This window comes from Onychostoma macrolepis, chromosome 15 (assembly GCF_012432095.1).
Source record: "Onychostoma macrolepis isolate SWU-2019 chromosome 15, ASM1243209v1, whole genome shotgun sequence".
Classification (NCBI taxonomy): Eukaryota; Metazoa; Chordata; class Actinopteri; order Cypriniformes; family Cyprinidae; genus Onychostoma; species Onychostoma macrolepis.
The window spans coordinates 18,656,076-18,681,268 of NC_081169.1; the positions used below are offsets into that span (position 1 = coordinate 18,656,076).

A 25,193-nucleotide genomic window follows, 5' to 3' on the forward strand; every position below is an offset into this window, starting at 1 on the left:
GTACTGTGCTAAAATGTTACGACGAGTTGTTTAGCTACAGTCAACCAATCATAAAGAGCCTCACTAATGACCTCATTAAATATTCATGAGATTTATACACCGCAGGACGCGCCATTCAACCGCACTGTAGTCACATGAGAGAAGAAGACGGCGTTTTTATTGTTAGTCGCCGATTTACAGGGTAACACAGGCAAGTAGGCTACAATTACGTGTTCGAAAGGAACAAATAAGCAAGAAATAGGCGATGCTAACAAGAACGCCAAACTAGGATTTACAAATCTACATTTTGAAATCATCCAGCTTGATTTATTCATGTACAGCGAATGTTTGTAAGCAGTTGTGTAAGGTGATGTCTGTGTGTGGACGCTGACGGGTAACAGAATGGTGTTTATGGATCTATTAATCATTCACTTTTCACAGAGGTCAAAAGGGTTATTTTTCCCCCCAGAGTTTAAGCAATACACTCCCACGTTAGTTAAGTAAAGGACATCGTGGTGGACTTTGTTAAACAGACTAAATCTGAAATTTTGAAAGTTGTAAACAAGCATTATTTCTCTCTATACCTTTATATTGATCACTCAAAAAATAGTGTAGCCTGCCTAACCCAGAAAAAAACGAATTAATTTTGCTCTGAACTGAGTAATGTTGTTATTATTAATAAATTTAAATAAAACAATGTTACACAAAGTAGTGCTCATAAAACAAACTTTTCAAATTTGTATTATCAGATTGCAAAACAATTCATGTCTGGTTTTAATGATTACAGTTAAACAATGATGAAAACATATTGCAAATAAGTTAAAGTAAACAAAAGTGGGTGAGTGACCTCTGAGTCTATTGATTCCTGTAGTCCTGATGGTCTCAGTTCTTCAGCCGCATTCACTGCGAGACGCCAGGATGAGGCTTTTTCTTCTGCTAGGACTGATTTTCTTCACATATGCAGCTGAAGGTAAGAACACTTACCTTCTTGTAATATTTTGATATATACTCTCTGTGTTATCTTGGAACTGTGCTCTTTTCTCCTGTCAGAGTCGTGTATTGAACGATGTGAAAATGGGTTTGACGCCACCAAGAGCTGCCAGTGTGACACTATGTGCACATACTACAAGAGCTGTTGCAAAGACTATGAATCCTTATGTCGTATTAGGTGTAAGTTTACCAGTTTGGTTTCTCCAACACCATTTAATCGAATCAAAACTAAACATGTGAAATGCAGTGAACAAAACAAGAAACTGTTCTTGTTGCAGCTCGTGGAGACACCTTTCCTTCTTCCCCTGAGGATGATTATGATGAGGAAGCAAACAGCACAGAGGCACCAAACAGATCCAGATCACAGCACAAAATTGTGACCCAGTCTCCAGCAACCTTTGCTGAAATATTCAGCCTATTAACACCAGCTTCACAAATCACAGATTTGACGTTAAGTGATAACACAACACCAGAGATTGCCACTGCTGCCACTCCAACTACACAATTCAGATTAGCCTCCACCATTAAGAACCCACGCACAACCTCAACTTCTGAACCCACACCAACAAGAGCCAAAGACCCTGACGCTGAGGTCTGCAGTGGCAGACCCTTTGACTCCTTCATGCAGCTCAAAAACGGCTCTATATACGCATTCAGAGGTAAGTGGCTTAAAGCAAAGAAGAACAAAAATGTGAATATTATATAAAATTATTTTCTATTTCATTTAAGCTCATTTTTTGACATTAATTTAAAAAAGTACATACAAAATATTTAGTATAATTTGAATTTTTGAAAACATAATACAAAATGGTTAGGGAGCAGCGTTATTTTATTATTGCGATACCATTCGTTTTACTAATATGTTGAATTAGATATTATTATTTTTTATTTTTTTCATTTTAATCTCAGTTAAATTTATAGTAATTTTATTGTGTTTTTGTCATTTTTATTATTTTTTTTTTTTCTTTTTAAAAAACGCCTATATAGTTTTATTACCGTATTGACCCGAATATAAGACGATGTTTTTTTTCTTGGAAATGCATCTGAAAAAACGCGGTCGTATATTCAGGGTCTAGACTTTGACATGTCAGTAATACACCCACAACAATAGGTGGCGCCAAAAACGCATAAAACGAGTGAGCCATGAAGATTTGAAGACTACAATAAGATTTCACTTCTACTGTTAATAAAATTTTGGTAGGCTACTATGAGATGGATAGCCTAAATGTTATATAACTCAGATGGGCTACCTGTTGTTTTTATGGTATATCAAAAAGTGTATATTTTTCAATGTCATTGTTGGTACATTTTACCAGTATTTACCATACTTTCAAAACAAAAATTAAAATAGGAAAAATATGCAATATGAAAATAATTTAAGAAAAAATGTTTTAAAAAAGATTTGGTTTTCAAAAAGCCTTTTTCCAAAAGGTACATCTGGAAAAAGGGGGGTCGTCTTATAATCAGGGTCGTCTTATATTTGGGACAATACGGTACTTTGTATTTCAGTTTTACTAATTTAGTACATCAGTTAAACTAAATGAAAATGAAAAATGTTGCTGTTAACAAAATACATTTTTATTTTATTAGTTAAGGTTTATTTTATTATAAGTAACAAATGTTTTTTATGGCTTTAGTTAACTATAATAACTCTGGAAAGTAGGTGAAAAGAAAATGAAAAGATCAAACAAAAAACAATAAAAAATGTAGTGTTGACAAATAGATATAATACGAAAAACAAATATTCATTTATTTATTCTTTTTTACACATTTTGTTTCTAATTTAAAATGTGATATGTTTGTCTACGAGGACAATATTTTTTTGAGCTTGATGAGAAATCAGTATTACCCGGGTACCCAAAGCTCATCGAAGACATCTGGGGAATAAAAGGTCCAATAGATGCTGCCTTCACTCGCATAAACTGCCAAGGAAAGACATACATCTTCAAAGTATGGATGACCTCACATTTATATCGATTATAATTTAAACGATTTAGAATTTCTAGCATTTTATACAATGTGAAATGTTTCCATGTGTTATTTACAATATAATAAATAATTTATTTGAATTTATTTAATTAGAGTTAATCAGAATTTTCACTGAATGATTGTAAATGACAATGTTTTATTATTCCCAGGGTAAAAAATACTGGAGGTTTGAAGATGGAGTACTAGATGAAGATTTCCCACGAGAAATATCTGTGGGATTTGAGAATATACAAGACCATCTGGATGCTGCCTTTGCCATTCCTGCTCACAGCCATCACGGCAAAGAGAAGGTTTATTTTTTTAAAGGTTTGTGCTTAACCTAAAGAATACATCTAGATTTACTTCTATGTTCATTTAACTTTACTAAACAAAGCATACGTTCCTTCTTTCTAGGAGACCAGTATTACCAGTATGAGTTCAAGCACCAGCCATCCCATGAGGAGTGCATTCAGATGTCATTGAGATCTCCCTCAGCACTCTTCCGCAGATACACTAATATTTACTATGACCGATGGGTTGAGCACTTCAGCCAGCTCTTTGGTGGAGGTAATATTTTTTTACAGGAAGCTATCAAAATAAATTGAACCTTAGACAGCTTCCATTACTCAGCTTTTAATTGCTTTCTTCCAGCTCTCAGTCATCATGGTGGCCATCACTTCATCAACAAAGACTGGATTGGAATCAAATCTCCTGTGGATGCTGTGCTAGCCGGAAGACTCTACGTCACTCCAAGATGGCCCAGCAGAAGGCGTCAGGACAGAAATCGGCAGGATTGGGACCAGCAGTGGGGCCAACGGTATGGGCAGCAGTGGAACCAACGTTATTGGCAGGAGTCAGACCAACGTTATGGGCAGGAGTGGGACCAGCAGCGGGGCTCCAGGCGCAGGCAGAATAGGTCACCATATTGGGAGACTATGGCTGAGAGGGGCATCAGCATTGGACAGGAGTTTGCTCAGAGGTTTGGGCAGGACAGGTGGCGAGACCAGGACAGACGCAGAGACTATTATCATAGACAAAATGACTATGATTATGACTACAGATACAGACCTTCTGAAGACATCGCCTATGACATACTGCGCAGGAGTCAGCCTTTACAGAGTGTCTACTTCTTCAAAGGAGGTACTTCTATAACATGATTTTTATATTATATTATATTATTCAAAGGAGGAACTGAAATCAGCATGATAATTTAATATTATATCCAAAGTTCTGTCATGAAACTCTAGATGGTGCAGGCCGATAGGTTTGACATCATCATTCACATGGCGCAGCTGATTGGTTTCATTTTGTATCAGCAGCCAATGAGCTTGCTGCTCAACATTCAAATACTCAGTGCTTGCTGTAGCAGTTTCAGCGTACTTCAGAAACCCTCCACCTTCCCCAGCTCCACCTGTATAGATATGTTACAGAGTGATTTCATGTATGTCATATATGGGGGCTATTTCATGTATGTTTTATGTGCTGCAGCAGTGTAGCAGATCTATTCTGCCAAGACCAAACACATTTACACTGAATGTTTATTACCATGCTAAACTCGCAGAGAGTTGTCATGACAGAAGTTATATTTTTCAAAGGAGGAACTGAAATCAACATGATTATTTAATTGTTACATTATATTTAGATATTCAGATTCAAACTTTTTCTTTACAGATATGTACTACAGAGTGAATCTCCGAACGAAACGGGTTGACTATGCAAACCCTCCATATCCAAGACCTATTGGAAAATACTGGCTTGGCTGCAAAGACAAGCCAGGAGCAGAAAAGAGATGAGTCCAACTCGAAAAGACATTTAATAGTATTTATCATACAAGAAAAATAAGCTGCATTTGTACGGTCAATGATAAGAGTGAACAGAAGGCCCTTTTGGAATCTCTCCACAAATAGAATGACATTCATAATGTTCTACAGGTGCACCCCAACGGGATTAATCTACTCCCTAATTGTTGTGTTGATTAATTATTTAATACAGTGGATACCATGCAATTTTCAGTCTCAAACATCTCAAATAAACACTATTATCATAAAATACTCTGATTTTCATTGAGAATTAAAGTAATTGCATGAGAGGAATAACATTTTTTACTGATGCTTACAAAACCCTATGAACTTTGCAACAGCTTTTAGTGAGGAAACATTTTGCAATCCTTGCAGCAATGTTTTTTTATGTATAGGTCATTGTGACAATGTGTACATCATTTTATAAGGTTATACCTTTGAAAGTCCTCTTAAGGATATCAACAGAAATGTCTTTCCGTTTTAGCCTTTTCAACACAGTAAAAGGGTGTTTCTTGTCTTGTTTTTTTCCCCCCATCATTTGCTGCGAACAACCAATGCCATTTACATACCCAGTCAGTGTTTTGGCACAATTCTTCCATTTATTGTGGTTTCTTACTCTTTCCAAAGAAAACCGAGTTTACTGCCAATATCAAGCAACTGAATTCATTTACATCACACTAAGTAATCAGTGTCATGCTGCCAAGAACAACTTCGATGTAGTGATGCATGTACGGACTAATCCTTATTTATCGTGCATAGAGAAAAAGATGTCAAAAACCAAGACATGCAATTACACAGAAACTTATACAGCCCAAAGAGAAAAGGCATTTTGAGGAGAACCAGGAAGTATCTGTTGGGTTACTTCAAGACAATTCTATTTTTTCCAAACTTTATGTATAGGGATGGGTATCGTTAAGGTATTAACGGTATTACTACTCTTACTGATACTGCTTATCGATCCGGTACTTTAACGGTATTCTTATCGGTACTTTTTGTTTTTATATATATATATATATATATATATGTGTGAATGAGACAGATTAGGAGCTGGATTAACATTGCTTTATCTTCTGAAATGTAAAATAAATATTTAATTAAATTAATATAAAACATCAATTTGTAAATGCACCAGTGTGCAGGCATTTTTAGTGTTTTATATACATAAGATACAGTAAGAACATGAACAAAGAAACAAAGTAAAACAAACCAACAAATACAATAAAACAAATATACAAATTAACTGAAATGAAATAAACAGTGCTTTCATTTTTCCATGAAGGTCTACTAACATTAATGTTCAGGTAAGTAATAGCTACAAAAGAAATCTAAAAGTAATCAAACGTAAAACAAAAAAATTAAAATGTAAAATAACACTGCATAATTTTCACTGTATGTATTGATAGATTAATGCTTATTAAAGCTATAACGTTATTCAGATTAAGAGCTGTGGGTGATTTTTCTCTTTGCATTTTGTTATTTAACATTGATGGCCCAAGCACCAGTCTGTCACTTTAAGACAAAATATTGACACACATCGGATTTTCTCCCAACTGATCTCGTCCACTTAAGACATAAACTGTGTTTAAGTGAATACTCTCGTAGCTGGCCATTTTGACATTGTGTGTGCATTCGATCGTTTGGATGCGCCTGAAGCTCAAAGTGTAATCTGCTTGTCCGTTTTGGAGCGCGGCGCGCACACCCATTTCATCCTGGGGAACAGCGTCTCTCGCGCTGATTGTGCTTTCAACGTTTTATTATCAAACATGTCCCGCAATGTAGCAGCAGTAAAGACAGCATTTTACAATAATCACCGATTGAGCTGATTCTGACGTTAAGTTTTGGTTAGGGAGGAACGAATGCGCACCGCTGTAAAGGGAAGGAAGTTGTGCTAGAAGAAACACGGCTATAATACTTAGAAGCCAAAATCGAAATAAAAAAATAATAAACTAAGCTTAATATAACAGCCACAGGCCTAAAGCATAAGCAGGTGTTTGAATAGTTAGTTCTCTCTTCTATCATAATTAAACAGGGCTTTCATGTTGCACGTGCTGAAACTCCTCCGCGTAAGCGCGTTCTCTCTGAATTGCGAATAGCAAAAATATCATAGACAGATGTTTGAATATTATTGCACATAAAAACAGCTGGCAACTCTGGTGAAATATAATTTGCAAAATAATGTGTATATATAGTAACAATAAATGTATGTGTGTTTTCTTGATTTCTCCAGTACCGACAGCAGAACCGATAACGTCAGAGCTTATCGATACTCCGGTCTTTCATAATTTAGCCCCGAGACCGATTTAATACCGGGTTTCGGTACCCATCCCTATTTATGTAAGTTACTTCATGCAAAATTGCTGCAGGGTTCATATCTTGGCTCAGGATTGATCTACACTACTGTTCAAAGGTTTGGGGTTGGTAAGAATGTTTTTTAAAGATGTCTCTAGTCTCACTAAGGCTGCATTTATTTAATCAAATTAAACAGTGAAATATTACGATTTATGATGACTTTTTCTATTTGAATATATTTTATAATGTGATTTATGCCTGTAATGGTAAAGCTGAATTTTCAGCAGCCATTACTCCAATCTTCATTGTCACATGTTCCTTCAGAAATCATTCTAATATGCCGATTTGCTGCTCAATAAATATTTCTTATTATTATCAATGTTGAAGACAGTTGTATTGTTTAATATTTCTGTGGAAACCTTGATATATTTTTTTCGGGATTCTTGATCAATAGAGAGTAAAAAAATTCTGCGTTTAAAGATTTTTTAACAATGCAGAAGTCTTTACTGTTACTTTTGCTTAAATTAGTGCATCCTTGCCGAATAATAGTATTAATTTAAAAAAGAATAAAATATTACTGACCCTAAACTTTTGAATGTCAGTATAGGTAGACATACATCAGTTACTTAAGGGGTTATGAGGGCAACATATTGATAAAATACTTTAAAAAGTGTATTTAAAAATAAGCCAAATAATGTTTTAATAGAAATTATAAAAGGAATATACAACCATACAAAACCATTTTCTATGTAGATATGTTAATGCAGTTTATGCAAAACCTACATACAGTACTAGAAAAACTTTATTGCCCTTTAAATCATAAACTTTAAGATTCAGGGATATTATCAATGCTTTACATAAACGTTCTCATAATTTGGCTCATTTTCTGCTTGGTCCACAACTGTCTCATTAATAATAATCTCTGAAGACGTGGAGACCCTATCAGACGGAGCCACAGTCTCATAAGTGTGCTCTGTCAGAGTGTCTGTCTCATAAACTACTTCAGTGTCTTGTTCCACCTCCAAACTATGGAGCGTATCACTCTCTGGAACACTTTTTAAAATGGAGGACAATGGCCTCTTGGGGGTGCAGTTCTCCTGAGGAAAGTCTGTTGCCCCCACTGTGCAGGGAGAGCTGAGGGAGTTGTGTTTCCTGCGACTAGGTTTCCTCATGACCACCTCTGATTGGTTTGACCCAGTAGCTTGCTCCCACGCACTGGCCCGTTCTCCCAGTTTCCTCCGTGGTGGCTTGGCGATCGCCTGCCCCCTTCCTTTGGGCTGGGTGGCCTCCTCTCTTTGTCTCTGTAGACTGCCCAATCTGCGCAGCATTGCCTGAACAGGCCCTTCTGAGGGGGGCTCTTGCTTGGCCATCTTTTGGGTCTTGCCCACAGTGACATATACCGTTGTTAACTTCTCTGAATCTGCATCCTGGCCGCTATCAGACGGTTGGGCATTCTTCCTGGTATTGGAAAGTGTACGTCGTCTCCCACTGGGCACAGTGAGGTGAGTCCTTAGTGGGCCAGAACTGTATCTTTCCGAGTCAGTTTGTGGTGTTTCAGATTCAGCTGCTTGCTCCTCAGAGGAGATGGTCTCCTCGTTGTTTTTCTCTTCTTTTTCTGTTTCACTGTGGTTTCCCTGTCCTCCTTGCAGGGCAGAGATCATCAGAACGCCCCAGGCTTTGGGTTTCCGACTTGTTCCTGGCAGGTCTTGAGTTGAGCTACGGCGCTCTTTAGGACTGAACTTTGTGCCCTCTGCGAATGAGACTGAAGGACGATTGGATTTGGCAATGCTGGAGGTACGAGGGATACCAAAATCCTGTGACATGTCGTCACTGCTGAAGGTTGATGGGTCAGGGAAGAAGTTACACTTTGAGCTCAGCTCTTGAAGCTCTCCACCGGCCACAGTAAGAACATCTGTGTGAGGAGAAGCACGTGTTTAATATGAATTAGTATACTCAAGAATACATATGGCGTGAGTTCATTTTTTTTTTCCCCAAATAAATTTTTTCCAGCAAATATTTCCTTTAGTGTAAACAGTCAGATTCTAAAATAATTAATCTATGAATTTATGAATTTGGGGTCAGTAAAGAAATTTGTATTTAAATTCAGCAAGCATGCATTATACTGATCAAAAGTGACAGTAAAAGCATTTATGATAATACAAAAGATTTCTATTTCAAATAAATGCTGTTCTTTTGAACTTCCTATGGTTTCAACAAAATATTTATTAATCACCACAACTGTTGATAATAAGAAGAAACATTGCTTGAGCACCAAATCAGTGTATTATAATGATTCCTGGAGTAATGACTCCTGAAAATTCAGCTTTACCATCACAAAAAAATTTTTTTTTAATATATTGAAAAAGAAAACATTTATTTTACGTTGTAATAATATTTCACAATATTTTTGTTTTATATTTTTTGTTCAAATAAATACAGCCTTGGTGATTATAAAAGACTTCTTTCAAAAATATCTTACTGACCCAAAACCTTCAAACAGTAGTCTGGTACAAATTACATTAACTTTTTAAAGTCTTAGTGTTCTTTAATATTATATTTAGGAATATAGTAAATGTAACGTATAATAAAATTTAACATTAAATATTACTCATAGCTTACGTTATCAATTAAAAAAAACAGCCAAAGCAAAACTCTAGCTGCTGCCCTGACTACAGAGTAAAAATGACACAGAAAAAGTGTGAAACTAGAAATATAACTGTTGTACCTTCCCTGGGTGGTTCACAGTAGACGACCTCTCCTTCATCATCAGTTTCAAATGAATCCGTCACCCAGCCGGACGATGGCTGCTCAATGAAGCTGTGGTTAAATGTGAGCTCAGGATCATGATGAGAGACTAAAAACACAGCGGAGAACATTAAAAGTCTATTTACATTCACCAAAAACAACCAAAAATCTGCAAATGAAAACAGGCACATTACCTGTAACCCTAGGCAAACCAGATGACCAAAGAGTAATGCACGGCATTGCTGAACCCATGTTGGCCAGCACAGTATAAACATGATGCTTCATGCGAACCGCAGGACTGCCATCTCCAACCGCCACTCTAGAGGACAGATTTAGCAGAAGATTTTCTTTTCTTCTACATTTTATATCAGCTTTCAAATAACAAATTCATACCCTTCTTTCCCTTCGACGGGCCGCCCACAACAGCAGCAGCAGAACAACAAGGCGAGTATTAAAATGCACAAGGGAATCAAAAGCCCTGCTAAGAGACCTGTCCTGCTACCTAGCAGACAAACACAAAAAACGGATGAGAGGGATGCGGATACCAGCTGTGAAAACCAAATGTAGTGTGTCTGGACATACTGTTTGAACAAGCTCCTGTGGCAGGATGGCAGGCATGATTCCCACAGTCACATGTGGAGGAGCAGTTGATGCCATACAGGTTAGGAGGACATGTGCTATTACAGCTACAACAGAGATTGAACAGTGAGGAAGACTTATTTGACTCTTGAAAGTTAAAAACAACCTATAAATACCACTGTACCCTCACCTCTCGCCCTGGAAGCCAGGAAGACAAATGCAACTTCCTGTCACATGATCACAGTGACCATGATGGCAGGTCTTACACAGGAAACGACAGCCATCTCCGTATGTACCATCTGTGCAGGGTTGGTCACATCTGCAGAGAAGGAGAAGTCCAAAATAAAATCAACTAAAAGATGTTGAAATCTAAGGTAGCTTAGCAGGTAGAAGATTCAATTATACATGCAAGAAATTTTAATATGTACACTTGCCCCAAAACGTGTTTAGGACACTTAAGTCACACTTAAAATAAATTTCAATGCTGTAGATAATAATGTTTGTTAGACTTTAAATTAGGTGTTTGCATATTTTCCAAATTAGTTCAGTTCTGATTCACAAGAGCTCAATTTGATTCAGAGTGTCATGATTCAGTTCCTATTAATTTGGGAAATATTCAGTTGTGATGTCTGATTTATTTGTGAATGGGACACTGGTTGCACTGTATTTTGTTGATTCACTAAAAAGAACCAGTTCAAAAGAGTCATTCGTTCATGAATCAGACAACACTGTTCATATGTATGTTTTTGATTCACTAAAAAGAACCGGCTCAGAGTCATTTATTTGTGAGTCATACTGTATGTTGTTGTTTCACTGAAAATAACTAGCTTATATGAGTAATTTGATTTGTGAATCAGAATTTTTAGGGTCTAATCATCTGATATGATTTTTAACTGCCCTTTTTAGACCTCTGCAGTTTGCCATGGTATTTAAGACAATAGGGTTTTTCCTTTCAGAACTGAATCCCAATAGATCTGTACCTCGGTCCAGTCCAACCAGGATCACAGTGTGAGCACGCTCCGGTTTCCGTGTCACATGGGTCCATATTTCTGCAACGCGGACAAACCTCTTGGCAGCGGTGGCCATAATAACCTGCAGGACACGGCTGGTCACAGTGAGTGCCATTCCACCCTGGTGCACAGGCATCACACAGGCCGTCATGTTTAGAGCAAGACCTGCCTCCTTCACAGTGTCCACAGCTACATGCACACACACAGATATAAGAACAGAAATCATGGATGAACCAAAAAAAGCCATGTTTGAATAATTAAATTAACATAATTGCATGCATTAATAATCTCTTAACACTTTCAAATCGGTGTTAAATCTTATATACCAGAACAAAATACTACAGTTCAAAAGGTTGGGGTCAGTATGATAGAATGGTAGGATTTTTTTTTTTAAGATTTAAAGATTTTTTTTAAAAGCTCACCAAGGCTGTATTTATTTGAACAAAAAAATGCAGTAAATAAAACCGTAATATTGTAAACTATCAATGCAATTTAACTGTTTTCTATTTTGATGTTGTTTATGATCCTTCATAAATCACTCTAATATGCTAATTTGCCACATTTCTTATTATTATCGATGTTGAAAACACTTGTGGTGTATAATATTTTTGTGAAAACTGATGCATTTTTTTCAGGATGGATTCATTGATGAATAGAAAGCTCAAAAGAACAGCATTTATTTGAAACAGAAATATTTTGTAACATCGTCAATGTCTTTACTCAATCAAATGCATCAAACTTGGATCAATTTAATGCACTCTTTCTGAATAAAATCATAATCAACACAAACTAATCCTTAAATTTAGCATTTTCACTAACCTTCTCATACAGCCTCTGCCATACTTTCCACTGTCACAAGGCTCATTGCAAAAAGGCTCTTTGTAACCCGGGTAGCACAGACAGGTGCCAGTTTGCACGTCACAGTCGGCATGGCTGAGATCACAAATGCAACGGCGATCACAGGACGGACCCCACCAGCCATGCAAACAAAGACAGGCCCCTGTGCGCTGCTGGCAAGGGGACACATAGCAGTTGCATGGCAGGCTGCACTTTTGGCCCCAGTAGCCTTTGTCACACAGGCAGCGTCCCGTGGCTTGGTCACAAGTGGATGTAGCATGGTGGCACTGACAGGCTTTGGAGCAAGTGGACGTCCACCAGCCCTCCTCACAGGTGCAGTTGCCATAGACAGGATCACATTTCCCATGACGTCCACATTTGCAGCTGTTCTGGCACAAGCTGCCCCAGCGGTTGGGCAGGCACGAGCACTCACCAGTGACTGGGTCACAGAGCCCATGAGGGTGACAGGGACAGAGCTCTCGACAATCCGGCCCCCAAAACTCAGGAGGACAAGCTGTGAAGAATAAAAAATTCAGATTCATAATAAGTAGATATGCAATACTACATGTATGGTCAACAAAATGAATATAGCAAATAATAAAACAATTATGTGCGACACATGCTGATTTGCCTAAGCCAGATGTATTGCCGAATACATCAGTAGTTGGCAACAAACTAGTGTCTTTATGGGTGAGTCACTGAATCATTCATTCAACCGATACATTCAAACACACACGAACGACACTACTGTGTGTTAGTGATGGGTGCTTTCAAAGCATTGATTATTTTCAAATCAGTTCGGTGCTTTACTCGTGCCAAGTCATGTGATTTTGATAAATCAGGCAACATTTCAAACAATCATCAAACTTTTCTGAACTGGAAGCTCCAGACAACCAAGACGAATTCCTTTTGTGTTACACTTGGCAATAAAGCTCTTTCTCTTGAGTGTTTAATCTGTAATGGTTTTAAAATGTAGGTTAATCTTTAATTAATTTAATGAATTTTAATACTTATGGCTGTACAAAAGGAAGAAATATATTTAATTGCTTCTCATTGGCCTAGTTTGCCAAGAAGTAACACACAAAGAACCCAAATTATTTAAGAAAAAGGACACACATTTTACAGAAAATTCATGTGAAATTTCATTTAATACATTGTACTTTTATGAAAAAATTTGCAATTGGTTTTTTAAAAGGTGGCAATAGATGTATTGGGTGAGTTTTTGTTGCATTTACGCCGTTTTGACCGGCAGGTGCCGCTAGTCTGTGTGTTTCGCGCGCTTCGAATTCGAAGCAGTGAATCATTTTGCAAAGAAATTGATTCAAAGATTCGAAAAGCTTCGTGTTCGGATTCTGCTTTGGAATTGTTTGGAGCTATTTTGTTCGTCGGAGGAAAAACAGACAAATTAGCTGGCATAATTGTGTGTCTAAAATGTAAGTCACTCAGTATTAAATTCTTGTTTATATAAAGCAATATCATGCTTGTTTCAGGCTTGCTCGAGTGCTTTGAACGTCTAACCTAAAGGCCAGACACAGTTGTAATTTACATTTGCAAAAGGCAGTCCTGAAACCAGAAACACAAAGTCCAAACGATATTACTCACGGGTTTTGCACTGGTACCCGTAAAATCCAGGTTTACATCGACAAAGTCCAGGATAAACACACACTTCATCCTGCAGACAGGCCCTTTCTCCCTCACAGAGAGCTGAGAAAACAAAAAAGATACTTTACACACAACAGTACCTGAAACCCCAGTTTAAAACTGCTGACATCTACAGGCCCACAGGAAGCAAGTCTTTTGTGTCATTAATAAAACAACAATGTGTCATTTTTTATTAAAGTACATCAACACTCACGGACAGTGCATTCGTCACCGTTCTGTCCCCATCCAGAACAACATATGGGAGAATATTCCCTATTGAGAAAATATAGCAGAGAGTATAGAATGTGTTGAATCTGTGTTGACATAATAAATAAAACGTTTATAGGGAAAAAAGACAACATTTTATCACTTAAGAAACCGCATAGAAAAGACAAAATGCAAATGACATCTCTTAAATATCCCAATTGTTTCTCCTTGGCTGCAATGAGATTCAGTGCAAAACAATTTAGTAGTCTCCTACTGACAGAAATACTCTGATATCTCAACAGTTTCTCAAGATGACCTCAAAACATTTAATGTAAAATTCCTTTGAGACTTTAAAATGATCTTGGCTATGTGATCCACATTAATTTTATATCTTAATATTATAACTGTATGCCAAAAAAAGCGACCCATTTACTTTTATTTTTCCTGAAGAATTTACCAAAGATACTTCAGTACCTGACACTGAGGCAGATGTTTTTCCCGGTCGGAGACAGTCTCTGAGCTGAGCATTGGACACACATGAGCATCAGTCCAAATGAGGTCAGAAAGGTGTCCATCCCCTCCGGACCGACCAAAACCGGGCCCCCTCTCCTAGCTCAGCACCAGTACAGGTTAGTTCTGTACTTCTAGAACAGACAAGATCCAGTCCAGTCTCTATAGCAAAATGGGCTCTCCAAATCCCTTTGTTTCCTCTGCAAGTTTCCTGAGGAAGAAAACCCAGCTTCCTCTAATTCAATAAGCCACTGGTTGTTTAAAGACAAAATCAAGGCCCAGAATTTTGTGGGAGGAGTTGGGTATTTTTAATGCTCAATGTGTCTGCCGATATTTTCTCATCCTTACCAATTACTTTTATACATTAAAATACAATTTTTTTTATTTTTTTTTAAATCACACACGCACAAATGTCACAACACCACCTCCGGATTTTATTTAGCTTTATAACACTTTCCAGTTACAAACATTTTTACAAAAATAAAATACACTATTAAAAGATCAATATGGGACTCATTAACTTTTATTTCCAAACGTCCAAAGATAAACAGATGAGTCACAGACAGCTAAGGAATATGGAATTCAGCTTCAGGCCTTTGAGACATAGGGGCACCCATTATCTCTAATTTCCTTCGGAGGAAACACAGACTTCCTCTCAATCAGGGGAAGTTAGTTCAAGGTAGTTCACCAAAAAAAAAAAAAAAAATTCTTAATTCTGTCATCATTTACTCACCCCAACATTCTTCAAAATATATTCTTTTGTGTTCTGCAAAAGAAAGTCATACAAATTTGGAACAACACTAGAGTGAATAAATGATGACAACATTTTCAGACAATACATTTTTTGGCCAATGCATCTTTTTTTTCTTACATGTTTACATGCTTTTTTTTTAACATCAGGTTGACAATCATGGACATCACAGAACTGACTGGACATTAATAATATCATATGTTGGCTGCTATTATTAAAATATTTCTATTAAAACATGCTAAATATCCTTAAAATAGATACAAAATGGACACTTTTAGGGACAACTAATGTTTTATAAGAAAATATATTGGAAGAACATGAATACAAAATACTCTAATGCCCCCTAGTGACATAAAGGGTCAGTGTGAGAGTCATGGCAATACAGTGTCAGTATCTTTGGTTAAAATCCATATTAAATATACTCTCTATAAAAATAGCTGCTATAATTCTCTGTAGCTTCCATCCAGACATCTAATTTAATGCCAGGTGTATTATGATTATCAAAACACTGCAGATTATTCCCATGTTTTTAAGTGCACCAGTCTGCGGTCATTTGCACCACCAAGTGAAATGGCAATAATGATTGTTTCAAACCCTTCCACCCATCCTTTCCAAGTCAATTTACTGATAAACAGCTTATAACAGGTAGCTTTGCCCCAAATGCTTGCCATTGCTTAAGCCGTAAGTGGGCGTATGTTGGGCCCTGAAATAGCAATGTTTTGAAAGTGCCGCAAAACCTTTGTTTATGCTCTTTGGAAAATCAACAAAATGTATTACTAACAGTTGGCTTTGCATATTGAACTCAGAGAGGAGAAAGTGAAAAAAATTCAACAGTTAATATTTAACTGTGTATATACCCTACTGTTCAAAAGTTTGGGGTCAGTAAGAGTTTCCCCTTTTGCTAAGAAATTATTACTTTTATTTAGCAAGTACGCATTAAATTGATCAAAAGCTGCAGTATCTTTGGAAATTTCTGTTCATCAAAGAATCCTGAAAAAATGTTTCCACAAAAAAAAGCAGCATAAGCGTTTTCAACTGTAATAATAAGAAATGTTTCTTAAGCACCATATTAGTGTGGTAGAAAGATTTCTGAAGGACCATGTGACGCTGAAGACTGTAGTAAAGTCAGATTTACAGGTTAAAATTATATTTAAAAATATATTAAAATTAAAAATAGTGATTGTAAAATTACAGCTTTTTTACCCAATAAATGCAGCCTTGGTGATTAAAAGATTTTTTTCAAACAGATTAAAAATTCTTACTGACCCTAAATTTTTAAATGGTAAACAACAAACAACAATATGTATATGACTGACACACTCTGATCTCATCTTCAGGTCATCTGTGACACTGAGTGACCATCAGGCACAAATCTAGCTATCAGCTAATTAACAGAAGCCACGTGCTGAATGATTTTATACTGAGAAAAAGGTCTGCTTAGGCAACAACTATTAATACTATGTTTGTATAACCAAATACAAGAGTAGTCCGTTCTTTGGTTTGAAACCTAAATCAAATAAAGAACATATTTAGAACTTCTCTCTTCTAATCCAGTTGAAGATGAGTGGCAGTTGAGGTGGTTCTCAAGAGGATCTGAGGGTCTGTGTCTCCTCCTCGCCTCCCTGCTCGTCTGGATCAAGGATTTCCCATGTGGAGCTGGATGTTGGAAGGCCGGGGGGCTGGGAACCAGAGCTCCTAGTAAGACTGGACGGCGTCAGGAAACCAAATCTAAAGGTTTGAATCAGAGGAGATAAGAGAGCTCTCAATCACTTATAGAAGAATGACAGAGGAGGATTTCTTTTGCACTGTAGGTAGTGTTTTCAGTAGCTAGTCTGCATGCTCAGTAACTGAGGTTACTAAGCCAAAGAGCGAAATGTAATCAAGAGATCTCTAAAATCAGTTTAGGGCAGCGGTTCCCAATTCCAGTCCTTGTGCCAGGACTGCATATATATCTCAAAGTATACAGCATATATATTTGTATCACACAAATTACTACACACTATACACAGAGAAGATAGCAGGTGCCCTATAAAGTCTTATTTTTTAAAAATGTGGAATTTTTTGTGGTTTTAATACTTGAAATCTCAGTATTTTTTACCAACAAACATTTTAAGGGAAAGTTTAAGAAGACTATGCAATCCAACCTGCCCCACAAGCTTCACTGCAAAAATGTCTGTTATGTAACATAAAAATGTGGTAAGAAATGTAAACAAAAAATGTCATTGTAAAAAATGTAACCCAAATGTAAATGTAAACCTGATTTGTTTACAAAAAATGTAAATGTAAAACAAAAATGTCTGTCGGGTAAACAAAAAATGTGCATTTAAAAAATGTCTGTCTGTTAATCTATAAAAGGGGTAAAAATGTAAACCGAAAAATGTAAATTTAAAAACAAAAGTGATAACTAAATTATTTTTGGTAACAAAATTAAATTCATTCCTGAATATTCTTTAATATGGAATCATTATTCAGAATAAGTGAAAGTAATTTTTAAGGATAAAATCAGGTAGATTTGCTTCTTAAAGGTGTGTTTATAACGTTGAAGCCTGTAGTAAACAACATTTTTTAAGTGCATTAGCACTAAGAGGAATTTCTGCTGTTGCTCAAAAACTACATCTTAAACTACAAGAGCAGATAAATCTTTCACACTTATAATGTATTTATTGTACCCAAGACTGATGGCTTATCCTATAGCCCAATATTGCTGAAACCAGCTTTCTGTTAAGTAGCTTAAGTACTTAAATAAGTTCTTGCTATAGGTCTGTAGTGTTTAAGTGTGAATGAACTCACAGTTTTCTGATGCGTGAGTCCTGGGGTCTGTTGTCAGTGCTGTCAGTGTCATTGTCTTCATTTCCACTCCTCTCAAACAAAGGACCATCTGTCTCATCTCTGTATGACAGTGAAACTGTTAAACACAGCATTACTCACATGGGCTGCATATTACCAGTATGTTTGTGGCTTTCACTCACGTTCTACATTCGCTAACGGGTATGCCGAGCATTTTAGACTTTATGACGGTCCTCTGCTTCTTTATGGCAGAGCGCACGGCATCCAGTAAGAACCCTGGGCATCTCTCATCATTCAGGATTTCCCTAAAGAAACAAAGAAATGTGTGTCCAGATTGAGGCAGGACGTTGTGCTGATAGAAAAGATTACAATGCGTCACAAACACAACTGCCTCACCTTTGGTAATATGCAAGCTCCTCTTTGACCAGAAAGAGATTGGCCTTCAACTCATTCTTCTCAAAAAGCAAGTCTCGTACTTCCTGCTTGGTAAAACACGGTCGATTTGGATCCTTCAAGTCAATGATCATCTTATCCGTGAGGTCAATGGCTGAACTGTTCTGAAAGAGGCAAAGGTGGAATTATATGAGTATGAGTCAAAACCATAAATGTCTGACTTGGGCACAGTTGATCATATGTTCTTTTATTTATAAAAAAAGAACAGACAGTTTGGTAACATTTTACAGTGTTCATTTTCCAAGCTAAAATAATAAATCTCTAAACTAATAACAAAAGGTGTGGTACACAGTGTTGCCTAAATAAGTGATTTCATAGGAAACATTCAGATTTAACTTCAATTAAGTTAAAGTTTAAAAATGATTAATAAATCATAAAACATTTTAATATAAATATTAATTAAAAAGTAATTTCACAATATTTAAATGTAAAATAATAAATAAAAAAACAATTGCTTTCTAAATAATTTATATATGTGTCTGACTACATGTCTAGTTCGGTGTATTAAAAATGCTATTTTGGAATATTAACCTTTTACATTTTTCGTTAATAACTAAAAGCGTATTTTTTTCTGAATTTAAACAATCTCTGTTAATTAAAATAAATTAAGTAAACTAAAATTAGAATTAAATTTAAATTAAGATAAATGTTAAAATAATGTTTTAATAATAAATAAAACAATAAGTTTAATATAATATTAATATAAAAAGTTATTTGATATTAATATTTAAATATAAAATAATAAAACAGTTCCTTTCTAAATAATACTACAGATCAAGTTCGGATAACTTAATAATTTGCATTTTTTGTTAATTACTAAAAGCTTATTTTATTTCTGAATTGAAATAATCTCTGTTAAAAAATAAATGAATTAACTTAAATTAGAATTAAATTTAAATTAAAGATAAATTATAAAATAATAATGTTTTAATAATAAACAAAACAAAACGTTTAATATTAATATAAAAAGTGATTTAATACAATATTTAAATATGAAATAATACTACTTAATTACTTAATATTTTGCATTATTTGCTACTTACTAAAAGCTTATTTCTGATCATTATATTTATCAGTGTTAATCAAGATAAAACTAAAGTGAAAAATATACTGACAAGGTTTTAATGTTGGAATTTAATCAAGCATTCCAAAATGTTTGTATGCTGAAGGGGAGTTGTGCACAAACATGTCCTTTCCACGCTTGTGAAGGCAAATGTGACCTATATATGCTTCATCCAACCAACCAAAGTGGAAATTAGGCCCTGTGCTAGGGCAAGAGGAACATACAAGCTTCTGTCTGATTATGCCTTTAGGAAATACACATAAACCAATACAGGACAGCTAGCGTGTTAGTAAGCATAAATGTAATATTAATGTGACTAACCGTTTCAGCAGCAGTATGTATGCTGGCTCTTTCTAATTGTGAGTTCAGGCGCTCTATCTCTTTCTGTTTCTCGCACAGGTCGGCCTCCATGTCGGCCCTCCTCTCCACTGCACTCTTCAGCTGAGTCTGTATGATGTCCTGCTTGTGTCTGAGCTCTGCGTTTATCTTCATTAGTCGCTCCTGCTGCTCCTGGAGCTGAAGAAACATGTTAAATAATATTAGACACACACTTCAACTCACTGAAAATAATTTATAAATGTTGAAAATGTATACATGTGCAATGTTTGAACTTCAAAGATTAAGTTGGCTTAAGAGCAAATTTTGACTTAATGTTCATTCTGTTGATTTCTCTATGCAGCAGACTACTGTGTGGTACCGGTCTGACCAGTTTCAAAACCAAGGCAAGGCAAACATAACACATAAAAAGGGAAAGTATTAACCTCAGCTCCAAACCACAGCTATATGCCTCTGATGCAATTCATGAGCAACTACATTTTGGAACAGAGTGACACACTGTTGACACTGGGATCCAAATTCAACAAAAAAAACCTTGATAGTTGCTAAACTAGGTCCGATGGAGAGAACAGTACAGTCTGGAGAGAGAACCTGGTTACCACAGTTACGCATTCATTTCTAAAGGGACAAGTAAAAGTAATATCAAATAGATATGAACACAAAGAAAATACTCCCTAATGTATTTTTAAATTTGTTTGTTTCTTGCACATATAAGTTTGCTTTAATTTTAAGTGCAAGATTTATTGTCTCTCTAAATATAGCCCATGGTTCAGATTCATTTGAGCAGCTCAGCATAATTATATCAGACCCATACCGCTTCCACTTCCTTGGACATGCTGGAAATCTCCTGCACTTTCGCTCTTAACTCGTCACGTTGCTTATCCACCACTTCCTTCAGCTTGAGCATCACCTCTCGTTCCTGACGCTGTGTGCGGTCTAGAAAAAGGAACCAAATGTATGGCCATATTTTAAAATAGTCTGTGCAAACAGTTTTCTAAGATGAGAATGCCAAAAACTAACAGCATTCCTGACTACTGAGCTGACAGTAATAAATGAAAGAGAATAACCCCTCCCATAAAAGAGATAAACCCAGCTTTATTCAGAATCAGTCTGAAATATAACTCTCAGAAAATGAGAGCTCATATGCTCTGAGAAGTTGTATTTCTCTGATATAAGGATAGAAATAACATCTTATTTGAGAGATCTCATGACTTTTTAAAGCACAAGCAATTACATTTTTAACTTTATACTGTACATAACAATGAAAGTAAATCAAATTGGTGCAACAAGGAAAAATTATATAATTATAAAACCATTTAAGACTCTGGATAATAATTACCTTAAAAATAAACATTTTATGATGATGTATGTGATGACAAATGTGTTATTTGTATTTTAAGAAAATGACCCTAAATGCATTGTATAGATCTTACTGTGAAATATTAATTTTTAAAAATGTATTTATTTAAAGCTGCAGACTGTAAGTTTTGCCTCTTTGTCGCCATCTCTGTTTGAAAACCTGGAATTGCAGCTCTTTGTGGAATTATCTTCCTTGCGTGCGGTTGTGCATCGGCACGGCTCCAGCGAGGATGAATGTAACGTTTTGAGGAGTATGTGTGTCAGTCTGTCAGTCACCGCACCGGTGTGGATACTGTACTCAGGAATCACAGATTCTAGCCTATGTCTTGGAATATATGACCCAAATAAGAATTTTCACCGTATATTGTCATCTGAACAAGTAAGTAACAAGTCTGCCACGTTTGTTCTGACCAACTGAGGAAAAAAGAATTACAATAAATCACGCAACCAATGGTGATTAAATCTAACGATCGGTTAATTAGCTCATATCACATCTAACCATGCAAATTATTATTATTGTTATACTTTATTCTCAAATTATTAATGTTAACAACATCAGCATTGCGTGACAATGAGTGTGTATGTAGATTTCAATTTCTTTCGATTTCATGCCATTCGAATTTCATATTAAGAAATTCTTTTAACCCAAAAAGCAAATTATGCTCCCTTCGAACTGGTTTTCTTTAAAATACAAATCTTGTGTAATCCCAGGCTATCTGTAATCAGAAGCACATTTAAAACTGGAATATAATTTAATTTCATTCACATGCGTTTCATAAACACATAATCCTTTCTGGATTACAATCCGCCAACAAAATTATACATTTAATTATTCTAGCTGCTGTGAAAAAAAGGCTATAAACGATCCTGCAGGATCCTCACATGCGATAGCCTAGTAGCCGGGACAACTTCTTCATGTTTACAGATGTGACGTAATGACACAGTGCCATGCTCAAATTTCCCGCGAAAACCTACCCGTACCACTCAAATTAGAAAACATTATTATAAGTTAACCGTTGTGAATCGGGCTAAAGTAAGGTGATAGTTTTGAACACTAGCTGGTTATGTACTTGCTCAAATATTGATTTAGGATCATTTTTAACCCGAAAAAGACTGCAGCTTTAATTTTATTTTATTTTAAACAAAATGTTGATCTCAATTTTTAATCACTGGATCTTTCAGTAAAAACGACAAACTTGTCTTTGGTGACATATGCCAGACTTCTCCAATTTATTCAGTAATATTAAACTCCGACACTTTCTTAATATCAGCTGCAAGCTCACATTCATCTGCCTCCATTTTTTACTTCAACAACCACAATCAACAACAACTGATGCATAGAACCAAGTCTCACCTTACATTTTTTCCCTTTTCAATAATCTGAAACACTCAGATGTATGTCACAATACAAAAGAGAAGATCTGTCACTAATGGTATTTTATTAAAACTTGAATTATTATTAATCATACCAAAAGGTAATTTTTTTTTTTTACCATCTAAACTGAAAACATTTTATGGTTTCCTTTCAGAATGTGTATTTTATTTATTATTAAAATGGAGATGGCAATTACACTGATATAACATTTGAAATTAAATGAACAATTTAACATGTTAATTTCATGTGTTAATTAACCATCAGGTAATTTTACCTTCTTTGGAGTGTGTGCATTTTAAGTGGGCCAGAAGCTCCTGATTCTCTTCCTTGAGCTTTTGCACCTGGGACTGTAACACTTCTACGTTTTCCTTCAGTTTCTTCTCCTTCTGATGCCAGTCCTTGAGGGGAAAAAAATCAAAACAGAATCATTGCAAAAATCCTTTCAAACCACAAACACATTAAGTAAGACTTACCAGGTGTCACCCTGACATTAGTTTCAAAAGCCTAACCAATTTAACAGGTCACTTGAGAACACAGTGGCTTGTAAATCATTCTTGTATTCATGTAACTATGCAGGACGGAAAACCAGACATCGTATTACTTTAGAAGATGTTCGACTTGGACTTCTTAAATGAAATGATTTATTATTATTATTAAATAATTATTTTGAAATTAATAATTCATTTAGGTTATTATTGTGTTTATTATATAGCTTGGTGTAGATTTATAGAAAAGTGTTTTTACGACTAAATGATTCAATGAGAAAGATGTAACTTGTTGCCATCCACTGGCATAATTATTTAACCTGGGGGCTGTTTCACAAAACAAGTTTACCAAACAAGCCAGGCTTATTTCAGTTATTCTGATTTATTTTGAACCAAATCAACTGACAATAAGTCAGACTAACTGAAATAAACCTGGCTGATTTGGTAAACTTGTTATATGAAACAGGCCCCTGCTTAAGGGGTCATAGTCACTCGTAGAAATCAAGCTCAAAATCCCCAACACAAATGGACAGTACATGATGTTCTCCAAAATGACATTTATTGAGACCGGAAGTGCCCTCTATTCGCATTTCCTAGAATCGATTAACGTGTCACGATTCGAATCAAAAGTCCATCTGGATTAAAGGCGTTATCCTGGAGTGCTCTGTCCACACAACAGCTCCGTCCATGACATTAAAAACACATTTGTTCGACAAAATAATTATCAAGACATCTGAAACGCAGTTTAAAAAGCAAGTCTTTGCTACAGTAACAGTGTTGATGTCGACCATGTTCTTACCCCACTCTCTGTAACGTTACTGTTGCTGGTCTCATCGCACTCCTTCACGTGTCGTTTCTTCTGCTGCTGTATCTGTAACGTCTCAAACGCCTTCAATAGTTCCTCTTCCTTACATTTATGAGCTTGGTTTCTTGCCGCGAAACTCTCCAAGAGCTCCAACACTTTGACTATGTGAGACACCAGACCCTCCACACTCGACTTCCCATAGTTGTCGATGAGCTTCTCCACTTCTGCCCCCACAGCTTTAGCGATTTCATACACATCGTCCACTGTCATAGATGAAAACGTCCTGTTGAAACACGAATATGTCTTGATAACGTTTTGGTTTTCCTCGACGGCTATCACGCAAGTCTCCATAATGCACTTGAGATGAACTTGAATGCGAACAGAGACAATCGAAACTCCTCTTGACGGTCAAAATTAACATACGTTCAGTCCGAACGCAGATCTTTTTTTGTTTCACTTTTAAACGCATGCATTTCGCTCCAGTTTGTTTTGTAACTACATCCTTTGTCGATACGCTCCAATAAACACGAATGAGCTATAAAACCGACGTGACTTTGCGGCGTTAAGAGTTGCATGTCATAACCTGAAGATGCACGCCCTCGTTACTAACATGTGGATGACTTATGGCCGTGCATGTTTGCATACATAGTATTCTTTTATAAAAAGTAGCTGAACAGAGGTACATCTATATGACAGCCCACAGTGCTTGTTTGCCATGGTTGTTCCCTCCTTCTTTTCTGACCAATGCAACCCGAGAGCTTTAATATCTAGCACATATGGCAAGCTGTCTTACCATTCAAACAAGCTGTTACTAGTACTTATTTTTAAATTACTGCCAAGTTTAGTCGGTTTCAATTTCACATGTAACTACTCATTAAACACTAGTAGTACCAATAACAACTAGTATCTGTCTGTCACTATCCTCATTATTACCAGTGACATTTCTTATTTTACTTTAAGTGTGTACACATCCACCCTATAATGATAAAAATCCACCCAGAGGTTTTTTTTAAATCCTTATTTTAAAATCCCCTTTCTCAAATCAGGCCGTTTTGAGATTCCTGTCAGAATGACTTAGTTCTGCACAGGCCCCTCCCACGATAGTTGATTGACAAGGCTGTTTTACCTTAGACCCGCCCTGAGTGAGCTGTGAGCTGTCCGCCATTGTGTCGACTCTGGTGCAGGGGAAGACAAGAATGTCTCCAATTAAGCGATTGAGGTGTTT

The 25,193-nt window shown here is 36.2% G+C and overlaps 3 protein-coding genes across 3 annotated transcripts; 1 reads left to right on the forward strand and 2 right to left on the reverse strand.

The window, feature by feature from the left end:
* The first annotated feature begins 93 nt into the window (after nt 1-93).
* On the forward strand, nt 94-4,877 carry vtna (vitronectin a). Its single transcript, XM_058744628.1, has 9 exons — nt 94-190; nt 851-949; nt 1,030-1,149; nt 1,248-1,628; nt 2,780-2,919; nt 3,108-3,264; nt 3,352-3,504; nt 3,589-4,077; nt 4,609-4,877. The coding sequence occupies exons 2-9, from the start codon at nt 856-858 to the stop codon at nt 4,728-4,730; spliced, it is 1,656 nt and encodes a 551-aa protein (XP_058600611.1). The 5' UTR covers nt 94-190; nt 851-855; the 3' UTR covers nt 4,731-4,877.
* A 193-nt stretch (nt 4,878-5,070) lies between these two features.
* On the reverse strand, nt 5,071-14,818 carry scarf1 (scavenger receptor class F, member 1). Its single transcript, XM_058744627.1, has 11 exons — nt 14,519-14,818; nt 14,052-14,110; nt 13,799-13,900; nt 12,179-12,710; nt 11,330-11,548; nt 10,540-10,668; nt 10,353-10,456; nt 10,164-10,272; nt 9,965-10,089; nt 9,751-9,879; nt 5,071-8,937 (listed from the first exon to the last, which is right to left on the reverse strand). The coding sequence occupies exons 1-11, from the start codon at nt 14,617-14,619 to the stop codon at nt 7,871-7,873; spliced, it is 2,676 nt and encodes an 891-aa protein (XP_058600610.1). The 5' UTR covers nt 14,620-14,818; the 3' UTR covers nt 5,071-7,870.
* A 149-nt stretch (nt 14,819-14,967) lies between these two features.
* rilp (Rab interacting lysosomal protein) lies at nt 14,968-24,687 on the reverse strand. Its single transcript, XM_058744629.1, has 8 exons — nt 23,963-24,687; nt 22,953-23,076; nt 20,759-20,880; nt 19,930-20,124; nt 18,489-18,649; nt 18,275-18,397; nt 18,096-18,194; nt 14,968-17,033 (listed from the first exon to the last, which is right to left on the reverse strand). Exons 1-8 carry the CDS (start codon nt 24,317-24,319, stop codon nt 16,889-16,891), a joined length of 1,326 nt encoding a protein of 441 aa, XP_058600612.1. The 5' UTR covers nt 24,320-24,687; the 3' UTR covers nt 14,968-16,888.
* Between the last annotated feature and the right edge of the window lie 506 nt (nt 24,688-25,193).